General features: G+C 40.5%; 1 protein-coding gene across 9 annotated transcripts in view; it reads right to left on the bottom strand.

Annotated features, from left to right (window-relative positions):
- TTC7A (tetratricopeptide repeat domain 7A) overlaps positions 1 to 12069 on the bottom strand; it is a 179685-nt gene that overhangs the window by 132728 nt on the left and 34888 nt on the right. For all 9 annotated transcript variants that reach the window (XM_074818080.1, XM_074818076.1, XM_074818081.1 and 6 more), the window contains 2 exons: positions 1903 to 2040; positions 1395 to 1478 (listed from right to left, as the gene is read on the bottom strand). In XM_074818080.1, the coding sequence (XP_074674181.1) occupies positions 1395 to 1478; positions 1903 to 2040 (222 nt within the window). The remainder of the gene's footprint in view (positions 1 to 1394; positions 1479 to 1902; positions 2041 to 12069) is intronic.

Below are 12069 nucleotides of genomic sequence, written 5' to 3'. Positions count from 1 at the left end.
GCAATCTTTTTCCAGTCTACCACTCTCCTTCTTTGCCTCTTAAAAGGAAACATGAACTTGTGTTGCTGCAACTGGAAGCCATCATGTCCTGTCCTACCCACCACAGATAAAATTAACCCCTTCTTCTAAGAGCTCTTGAAAACTTGTTTCTCTCTTGGACTTTTTTCTCCCCTTTAAGGTAAAAAAAATAAATTCTTTCAATCTTTCCACAGTCCTACTTACTATACCCTGCTTACTACACCCTTAGCCATCCTTGATGCTCTTTATTAGACTTTCTCTTGTTGTTCTGCCATTTTCTTGGAGTATAATGCATAACAACAGACAGTCTTCCAAGATAAGGCTTTGCCTATGCTCACAGAAGTGAAGGAATCCGTTCAGACATCTTCCAAGCTTTGCTGCCACTTATACATCACAAGATGACAACTTCTTTGGAAAAGCATTACCCTGTATATGCATCTCCCATTTCCACACCAAAGCCACTGTTTCCAGCTCAGCTTACAGCCATCAGAGGACAGCAGTAGTTACAATTTGACAGATGCCTGCTAGTTGGTGGTCTCTGCCCAGTTCCACATGGATTCCTCTATACGCCATGGGCACAAAATATAGGAATATTAAGTGGTCTACCACTGCACGGCATTACTTTGCTCACACCTTCTGAAAGTGTAGGCAGGGACCCCCAAAACGAACAGGCTAAATTTTGTACCATTCATGTTTCTTGCAGGAAGTCTGCTCTTTTAAGACTAATAAAGGAAAGCTGCTGCCACCTCTGCCTACCTTTCACAACCAGACTTCAGCCATCTCAGTGGTTAACTGGTAACTTTAACAAATACTACACTAATTTAAAAAAAACCTTAAGCCAAAACTCGTCCATGCAAACATTCGCACATCGTTTCTTTTTCTACAGTATCTTTTGCACCAAGCACTTCAAAAATATTAATCCTTGCAAGCTCTCTATGAAAAAGCATTTCCTTGATCAGATGGAAAAACCATAGCTTAAAGAGAGGTTAAGTCAACTGCCTAAAGACATACAATGAGTTGATGACAGTTTTAGACATCTTTCTTATATTAAGCACACTTATGTTGAATCTGCAGAGAATGGACAACTGTATAATGCTGTATAATGCTTTTCAATTCACAGCTATGAACAAAATCTGTTTTCTTCTTGATAATGAGAAGCAAACACTACACGGAAAGAACAGTACTCAATATCAAATGCACACGCCTGATCACAAAGTGTCATCACAGCCTAAAAGGAGAGTACTGTCCTTCCACATAGCTGTCTGGTGGCACCTACCCCCACAAAATACATGACTGTGCACATTCAAACAAGCAAGCTAGATACACTCTACCAGAAGAAAATGTGGCCTTTTTAAGTCCTTTGGTTTGAACCTTACCTTTCCACAAGCCACCATGGACAAGGCAAGCTGGTACCAGAGGTGAAATTCATCAAATGCAAACTTCATGGCTCTCTCCAAGCACTGAGAAATAAATGTTCGGAGAAACATCAGACTTTTTTTTTTTGTTTTTGAAAATATCTTTTGTCAAGACTACTGCTTGGCTCACTAATCAAAACAGGGGAAACAATCTGTTGTGGCCCAGGGCCCAGGTGATTTTTGGATTTTTTTATGACATCATTTTCCTCTTCCCAGTTAATGGGGCTTGCTAGCATACACTGTCACTTCAGATGACGGCCACTTTGTTCAAGTGCCTACATATAAATTATTTTAATGTTTCAAACAGTTCTGTGTACATTTCTGGCCTGTGCTGCCATAGGTCTGTAGCTGTTTCTACTAATTGCCAACTAGTGTGCTTCATTTTCACCTTCCCTGACAAGCTGGTGCAAAGAGGGGCTTTGATTGCACGTTTCAAATGGCAGTTTCAGCAGAAGCCGGGAGGGGGTACCTCAGAAAGCATGACATACTGCCCTCTTCTGCCCAGCGTGATACTGAGGAGGTCGTAGACTGCAGAAGCATCCCGGAGGCTGACAGCTCGGTCATCCTGCTGGTCTGGCGCTCGGCTGATCACTGCATCCCGGTTTGCCTGGGCAGAGACACAAATGAAGCATCAGACCCCAGAAGAGCAAGAAAGAACGGACTCCTCCATAGGAAGTTCCTCCGATCATCCGTAGCATTGTTTAAAATCATCTCTAGTTGTTATTGTTTTCTTTTTAACTCATCCCAACATGAGGAAGCTGTTTCCATAGACTTACTTTTCATCCACACAAAGCGAACCCAAGAAGATAGCTATATGTACAGAAAGGAACTGCTAGGAATACCTCATCTGGATTTGTTTCACAGAATTAAAGCATTAGGAAACAGACCTAACAGATCCCATTTCCTCAATAATTAGAAATTCAAGGCCATTTTTAAACCACATTCCTTATTACTTCAACCACCTGAAACTGTGGTAAAATATCAACCATGGAAGTAGTTATCTTCTGTGTTTGAACTTGATTTCTTCCCAATAGCATGTGGTTTTGCTCCTCTTTTCTGCTACTGACTTTTTATTTCTTAATTTGAGCAGGTTGCCTTAGTAATCAGATTTGTCTGTCATCAATTTAATGCAATTAAGAGGTCTGGGCAATGCAATACCAAATAATTTTGCATAATCTATCAGTGCATTGCTCAGCCTAGATCAAAAAGAAACATTACTTTTGACAGAAGATGATCAGTCTAGCAATTTGTGAGATCCCAGCCTCTCTATTTTCTGAGCAGAGAGAGGGAGATTCCAATCCTAGAGTAAACAGAAAAGTCTCTCTGATTTCCAAATGCAGAGGATTTCACCCAGACTGCTTCACCTCCGAGAGAGCCCAGTGCTGGACACCACTGAGTGCTAGCACTGACTGATAGCACAGATACACTGCCCTGGGCTCCTCAGCTGAAAGGGGTGCAACACCAGACATTCAGGTCTAGACAACTAAAAGATCAGAAAAATTAAGAAGATTGCCAGCAGTTTCACCTGGGGCAAAGACAAACAAAATGTTCCCTCCCTAAAGCTAGAAGGTTATGAGATTTATTTTATAATATTTACTACTATAATCTTACATCCATTTCTTTCTAATTGCAGGGAGATTTTTTTCCTAAAAAGGTTAAACATGGGAATTAAGTGTAATAAAAATTTCCAGAATATGCAGCCCTTAAAGCCCACGCATATTTCATTATGATTAAGATGCAGCTGTTTCATCATGATATTATCTGTGTAATGCCCCAGTTCCAAGCACTCTTCATCACAGCCTCCAGCCGAGACAGCAAACACAATTACTGACAACTAACACAATCACAACCAAGAGCTAAATGGCGACTGCAGTTGAAGGCAAACTGACAGGTCAGACTCAGTCTAGTGTTTGCACAAATAAACTTACACTGACTCTTGTAGCCACAAAAGGATTTCAAGAAAAGAAAAATCACAAATTATGCAAAAGACATAATTTGTGATTTAAAAAAGTAATTCAGAGAATGAAGCCACCTTCAGAGAGAAAATCCTGTAACCAGAGTACAGAAGCATAGCTCATCTACCACTATTGGAAGAACTAAACAAATAAAAATAAAAAAATACATGTTTAAGCTCTGTTTGGATTTAATCCAAGACTGCTACCTTAAAAGGAAAAAAAACAGGTTAAAGACATATACAGAATGATTCTGAGATTGCTACTTCAGAGTTAAAGACAAAGCATATACAGAACGATCCTTATTGCTGAGTGAATCCTTCTACGTATATACAATCACATTAATAATTTTTTCTGCACTGATTATATTGTTGTGACAATTGTTTGTAGAAAATAACTACTGAGATAGCACTCCCATGCTCTGTAATCTCATCATCAACCTCTCATTAGCATCAGCTATAGCCTGATGCTTTTTTGGGTATCTATCTACTACCAAGCTATGATTTTTAAATTGACCCATTAGCACAGATAGGAAATTAATCAGAACTGGTGAATGCCCATTAATGTCTGCTAACAGACATTGGTACTAGAGAGAACATGCCCGAATCTTGCAATAAGCAGGAATGTGAGACATGTTACAAGGATGCAACATTCTACAATTTCAGTCATATTGAACATATCATACTTTACCTAAGCAGACAGCAGTTAAAAACAACATATGCATAGGCATGACTAATATTCTTTCCAAAAAGGTCATAAACCTGCTTATTTTGTTCAAGCTTTCAAATCTCAAAGCTATAGAAGGTCTGTGCAATCTATCACTCTCTATACTTGCATGCATAACAGTTGCCGCTAAAGCAAATTCATTGTCACTTCTATCCCAACATTTTTTTAATACTGAACCTATTTCCAATTGCTAATTTCAGCCGCTAAAAAAAAAACAAAAAAAACCCCAAAAAAACCCCCAAGAAGCTCCTGCATTATCAGAGAGATATAAAAAGAAAACAAAACCAAAAGGTGCACACCTCGTAACAAACTGACTGAACAGCAGCAAGGACATAGAGTGTGTCTAGCAGTAATGTAAATCATCGTCCCAAGGCTCAAGGTATCATTTACTACTGCAGTGTTACATACAGGAGGGAAGGGAATGTGAATCACCATTTCTTGAAACCCACTCAGGGAAACTGGAATGTTTCTGTGGCCTGCCTCTCACAGAAGGAAGGGTGCTGTGACCATAAGCCAATTGTTTTGCCTTTACCTTTGTTAATGTTTTTGTAAACTTCGATTTGGCAATGAGAAATCCTGACAGTTGCTGGCAATTACAGGTGCAACACAGCATACACCTATTGTTGGACACAGAATTTTACTTACTGAAACATACACAGAAAAATATCTCAGTTTCCATTTGAGAATGCATAAATTCTAAGCCTTTTACACCAACATTTTTTTCAATACCTGTGTTTCTGTTGTTTCAGACCACTAATTTTCCTGAACACAAATGGAAAAAGGGTTATTTGTAGAACACAGATCTCCAAACAGTGTATCAATAACATAAGCAGCAATTCCCGATTTGTCCTACCACATTACTTCTTCCTCCTCCACTATAAGCAGCAGTAAAACATAGCTACAAATACATTTTCAACACCCCCAGCATGACTCTTCCCTTTAAGCTGTTCCCATTGTCACACAGACATGCCTCACAGCACACAAGCAGGATGGAGAGAGATGGTGAGTCACACCATTAAAAGAAGAGCACCTCTGTTCAAGGCTGTTGTGTGGGATGGAGAAGGTCACTAATGCTACCAGCGGGAGTTTCACCATTGGGAGATAGCGTCACTTGCGTTATACAGAGCAAAAATAGACAGTCAGTGCCCCTTTATTTGAGGTGCTCCTAGGTAATGGAGCAACCCACAGATGCAGATTGCATTTGCATATTCTGAGATGCATTAGACACAATTAGCTGTGCATGCAGGTGGCTCAGACATGACACCAATCCCATCTGAGGAGATAAGACAGTCAGCCCAGACTGAGCCACACACAGGATAGTGAGCACCTTCAGCCCTCCCTCCTTTTCTGCAGCCCAGGGACGCAGCCCATCTGCAGGCCACACACATCCAAAAGGTTCCAGCACAGGCTGGTGCCCCCAAGCTGAGCTAGCGCTCAGCCACTGTGATGTCTCTGTATCATGCTTGAGGCCCCACTCAGGTGTTCAACCTGACCAGGCACAGAACCGGCTAGCATTCAGCAGGGCTTTTTCAGTCAGGCTCCAAACTGCAGCAATACAACAATGGGACTTTCAGACCCATGCTGGCTCTGACAGCAGGGAAGAGATCTGCCTTTCTGAGGATCTGCTATAACTAACAACTCTCTGAGCTACAGACAACTTGTGCCTTCCTATCCTATATACAATATATGTACCGGCAAACTAGATAAGCAACCTATCCACAGAGGATTTGCTGTACATCAGTGACTCTGATAATTACAGCTTATTTATGGCATGTTTATTACATGTAGAAAGGAAGAGAGCCACAGCAAATCCAAACAGCCATTACTTCAGCAGTTATTACGCACACAGTTACGCTGCAGAAAATTAAATTTTACCACAGTACAAAGATGTGCTTCTTAATAAAATGTCAAGCAATCGTATGAATTACAATAGCATTATATATAATATTCCATGTAGCAACCCCTTCTCACAGCAATTAGCTGTGAAGTATCCTTTAATTGCTCACTTTGAAACATGGTTCCCCCTGCTTTTTTCCAAAGAAGAAAAAGAAAGCAATTAAAATCTTTAATGAGTGCCTGCTGCCTGCCCCCTAATTCATGGGCATTCTAATGTTCAACTTGTGTCTCTTCATAATAGACATAATTGCCAGATTCACTGCAACCCATCTATACAGAACGGCGGCATGTTTTACACAGTGTACTGTAATAATGTAATTGGTGTGATTCAATACTAGCATTAAGAGAGAAAAACAAATGCTATGCGTGTAAGATTGACAACAAGCCTTTGAAATCATGCAATTGATGCCTCTACTGCTAAAAGCTGGGAAATATTTAGCCCATATCCTTTGGGTCTCCATTCTGGCTGTTTTGCTTGTACTGCCAAGAAAATGAATGAACTCTTCACAATGGCAAGGACCCATTCACATGAAAAAGAGGCTACAGACTTTTCACCTAAGTTATTGATGACCTCTACACAGCACTTGAAGGTGCCCCTCACTAACATATACAAATAAAATATTCTGGGCTGATTACAAAGCTGTTGTGAAAATGGGAAGCAGGTGGAACAAGGAGCAAATATCATACCCCAGCCACCCCTAAAACTCCTCTTACAGAGATAACACAACTTGTTCCACACTTCAAACCAGAAGCACAACAAATTAAAACTTACTGCCTTGTGAACTTACTGGCATCAGTCTCATTTCTGGTAAGCAACAGGTCACAAGTTACTGGTACCCCATTCAGATGTCTCCACAAAATAGCCCATTACTATTCGTTATCAAATATGACCACATAGATATATCTTATCTCTCACCAGGTATATTTTAACATCTTGTACTGTAGCAGAACTAATTCTGAAACATCACTGAAAGACAGACAGACATAACCCCCAGCCAAAACAGCCCAACAACCCCACACAAAAGGAAGAGAAGGGGAGAAAGTCATGAAGTTTGATTATGGATACTGTCTTGGGTAACAAAGTCACGTATTTGCTATCAGTAATCTGCACTTAGAAAGCTATCTTCCAAGAATTTGCATCCTCCTTGCAAGTTTGGAAACAAGACTTCCTACTGCAAAGCAGAAGAAAAAAAAAAGCTCTCTACCCCATCACTAGCATCTCAAGTTGGAACTATTTATTCAAGAGGCAATTAACAGAGGTGGTGTATTTCCCACTAGAAACATCCTGCAATCCATCTTTGCAGGTCCCAAACACATAGCTTTGCCTTGCAGACCAGTTAAAGAGACAGTCGGATTTGCTATTGTAAGTGCATGACCATGGTTTGGCAGGAACCAACAGAGCAGGCAATCCTGTCTCCAGTTGTCTCTTTCAGCTGCCATAGTCCAACAGCCCTCAAGAAAATACTCATGATGGTCAGCCAGCTGCTGTATCATCACTGGGCTTGGTGGCATTCAAAATTAAAAAAATCCTACAGAAGCAACAAGAGACTCTTCTCCTTCACCAACCCATTTGTTGGACAGCATTATTTTATAAAGCTAGGAACTGCAGAGCTGACAGGTTATAATTATTTCTTATTAAGCATATAAATACGCTTAAAAATGCATGGGTTTAATCTTATTCCATTACAGGCATGCTCACAGCCATAAGTTTGCTCTCACCAGTAAAAAGAACAGAGCAAGTCCCAGTATCTTACTTCCTCCCTCACCATGTATTCTGTGCTCTCAGCCTCTCCGAGGTCAAATCACCTACAGGGATTCAAATCAGAGATAAGATGGGGATGATATTTCCAATCTTTGTCACACAGGTACAGAATTTATTAGTTTTGGATACAGGAAGCTTCGTTTCCAGTATGACTGAAGTGAACACAGAGCCAAAAAAACCAATCCATGTTACCTGGTATGTTTCATGGACTGCATCAGCCAGAATCCCCAGCTGTAAGAGACAGCATTACCAGGGCTGAATAAAGGGGTTTCGGACTGTACGTTGCAGAAACAAGAAGAGAAGTGCAAACAAAGAACTTTTTCTTTCTTTTTTTTTTTTTTTTCCACCTCAAAAGTAAACACAAAAAGTAATAGAAAAGGGTTCCATTCCTGGCTCTGAGAAACTTTTGGCTAACTTTGAGAGACAGTGCAGTCAACTCGGAATACTCCTGAGAATGGCTATTAAAATAAACAAAACTGCAGCTAAGGGTTAGTCCTGCCAAGCCTCCCCTGCCTACACCCTGCAGCACAAAGCACCAGAGTCCCAATGGCAGAACCAGTGCTGTTCCCACTGGTAGCATGATGCAGAGAAACCACACTGCAGCAAGTCACAATATGCCTTCAGTTCTCCCCACAAACATAGTGGCACTGGTTTTGATGGGTTAAACACAGTAAGGAAGAGGACTAGTGGTTTAAAAATAGGACAGTCCATTTTTTCCAACATGTGATAGGAACACATCATTCTACCACAGCCTAAGCTTGTAAAGGCTGTCACCAGCTGGCCTTCTCCTTGGTCTGAAGGAGAGCATTTTCCTCCTCTCACAAATGCAGCCCATCCATACCATAACTCGGGCTATGCATAAGGAATGAGAATTTAGCCAGGAGGCCACAAACCCCCTTAAAGACAGCCCTGACTGTGGTAATCTTCAGGCTGCCTGATTTGTTTCACTAGATTCCTTCATGAGAACTCTACAGCCAGCCACCGTGACTAAGTAACAGCTGGCACAGAGGAGGAGCACTTGCCAACTCAACAACTGGGATGCTTTTCATTGTTTACTGAAATGCCTTAGCTTATGAAAATAGGTTCCCATTTTCAACAGGACAGAAGGAGTACAGGAGCCAGCTCAGGAGAGTGTCAGGAAGAAAGAGGACTCAAGCTTTCACTGTAAGTGTTAATATACCCACAGAAGGAAGCATCTTCAAAGCTATGAAATAGGCTACCATGTTATTTGGACATCTGAAAAACTTTTACATGCTTAAGCTCAGAGACAGAGTGAGTGAAATACTGAAGGAACCCTTAATACCCCTTTAGAAACTATTCTCATTTCACCTCACCAGAACACATGAAGTTGCTCCCTTTCAATGCAAGGGAAGCCTCCATTGCAGAAAAGCTGGGGCACCATCACAAGCCAGAACCCAGCACCACGAAGACCCAGAAAAGGCTTGCTGGAATGTAGGGTCTGGCTCACAACACCTCAAGGCTAATTTCTTTTTTCCCCTTCCCCCTTCCAGGAACAGTTCTTGTAACCCCCATAACATCTTCTGGGGAGTTGCACAGATCCCAGTGAAGCACATGTTAGCTTCACTTTAGGAAGGCAAGACAGACAGAAAAACTGAGTGAATTTCAACAGCAAACTACCTAGCACTGATCTACTCCCTCCCTGTATGGTTCAGGGGGGAAGAAAAGGTGTTCCAGGTATGTACTACTTTAAAAAGCTCTCATGTCCCCTTTTCATCAAATGTAGTACTTATTTACTTTGAGGTTCTCTGATGATTTATGCTTCTCCCCAGTGTATCTTTGTTCTGTGTCCCCTTCACATGCTGACAATTCTTCTGTGTCTCCTCCCCCCAATTTTGTCCCCCTTGAGCTCATTTTGGAATGGCAAAAGTGAGGAACAGGCATGTGGGACAGCTGTTTGGCTTTACAGTCCTGCAAAAGAGTTATAATGGCATGGCTGCTCTTTAGTCTCTTTAAAAATCAGACAGGAAAAGAACCTTTCCAGTGAGTTTTGCTCTGATAGAGCAATCAAAGTGTCAGAGAAACTGGAGAGTTCCCAGCAAGCCAACCTACTTGTATACTTCTGTTTCATTTAAAAGGGTTCATAATTGTAAATACTGAAAGAACGCCTAATCCAGCCAAAATCGAGGAACACCAACTATGTTGCTTACTGGCTTACAGAAACATATCATTATCACTTGCCACTGACACTCTCTCCAGTAAGGAAAATATGTTTTATTCAGTTGTTAACACTGTATCATTAGGGAAATCTCAAATGAAAATCTGCTTCTTATTAACTCATTTTCCATGAGCTTCTGCAAGTTTCGAAAAACAAAACAAAAAACTTCAAACAAGCAACAAACCTGTACATGAGAAAACTCACTAGCCTACTACAAAGCTGTCATGGAAAAGATGTCTCATGTCATAAATTAAACAAAATTTCCCCTTCTTAGTACCATAAAACTACAGGAAAATATTTATGGATTGCAAACATGCAAGAATCAAATCGCTCCCTCTGTTTCTTCACTTAAGAAGCACATTCCTGTGGTCCCTAAGTGTATTTCTATACACAGCTATATTTCTATACACTTGTCCTGTATTTTTGTTAAAACAATAAACTCACGATAGGCCTATTGTTAATACAAGAGAAAGGCTCAGATGTTCCATTTCCCAAAAAATGTAAAGACAGTTATGGTTCCTGTAGTGTTCTGCTACAGGATCTCTGATTATTTAAGTACTTTATATACAGCAGATCTAAATGCCTTGTACCTACCTCCAGAAATTTCCTATATATAGAAGACAGCACTTAAGCAAACACAAGTTACTTAGTTAACCTTGAAGTCAGCACAGCAGTCCAGTTCCTATCAATAGCATTTTTACACTGCTTCATCCATAACTTAGTTACAGGAGCAGTTCACCATTTTACACACTATTGGATAAAACAAGGATAGCTTTCATTCCCCTCAGAACAAGACTATAGAGTTCAAGTTCCCACAAGGCCTTTATGACTGCAAGCCCAGTCCCAGAAAAGGCTGGAGCAGCCAGTACTGTCACTGCTCCAGACCCCTGATCCACCTCCTGCTTGGATCAGCCCTGACAAGCAACGCTGACATGAGTTCTTCTGATTTTAATAGAAGTGCATGTGGTGTTCTACAAGTCCTCAGTCCTGGAGTCTCCACTTCCAACTATGAAAAGCCCTTCTAACTGCAGAAAAGCCCTCGAAAACACAAAACAGATGTACTGTAAAGGCTTAATCTAGAAAGCACTAAAAAGCACAAAGTATAGTAACACTCAAACATGCCTGATTAAGTCAATTTAATATTTTTGGGCTGGTTCCGCCTCTTCAATTTTCCCCCAATTTTTAAAAGCAAACAATATTAAATTGCCATGTTCTGAAGAAGTTTGCAGGATAGGGGAAAGACTTGAGCCAGAAGAACCAGACAAAGAAAAACTGAAGGAAGCAAAAAACAAAACCTCCATAGTATCTCTTTTCAACTTGTCTGAAAGCTGTTTAAAAGTTCCTAAGAGGGTCATTGAAGCTCCCAGGTTTTCAAATCTCATTTTTAGCAACAATTTAAAGCAAAGTAACTTTCCTTCCACATTTTCAGAACACATTTCTTACACATTTTCTGTACGTTTGCATCTTCTCAGAACATGAAAATGATCAAAGGTTACCATGCAGTTTTCCATGCAGCTGTTTTTCTCCACCTTCTTCCCTTCCTCTTAAAGGAATTTTTTTAAGCAACAGATGTTATAAATAGAAGAAATCTAATTATTTCACTGTAGTTCATTAGAGATGTTTCTGCATGTGACTCCCTGTATCATCATCATCAGAAACTGCCAAAGATCACTCAGGACTGAAACAACTAAAATATTATTCCTGCAGACTAAGGAATGTAAGGAGGATATTGTATCCTGCAAATTCCAAACAATGGGTACCACCATCATGCCTGGCTTTAGGCAAGGCTCCCTTCCTCTCATTCTTGATCCATAAATCCACACAGATGTTTTGAATGGAAACATCCATCTACTGACAGTGTATCTGGATGTCAGAACGTGCATGCAGCTACAGTGAGTGCAGTCACTTCCTCTTCTTGACAACTCCCAAACCCCTTCACTGACAGTCCATTTAATAAAAGTGGTGTTACTAATAAAAGAATAAATAGCATTTCCTACTCAGCAGCTGAATCCTTGCTTCTGTTTATCTAGGGAAGATTCTGTAAACAAAACCAACTAGAAGACCTGACACAGAAACACTAGATATTCCTTTGTGCTATTAGTATTACAAACTCATTTTTAGCTT

Source organism: Strix aluco, chromosome 3, assembly GCF_031877795.1.
Source record: "Strix aluco isolate bStrAlu1 chromosome 3, bStrAlu1.hap1, whole genome shotgun sequence".
NCBI classification, from domain to species: Eukaryota; Metazoa; Chordata; class Aves; order Strigiformes; family Strigidae; genus Strix; species Strix aluco.
This window is presented reverse-complemented; position numbering and strand designations above follow the sequence as displayed.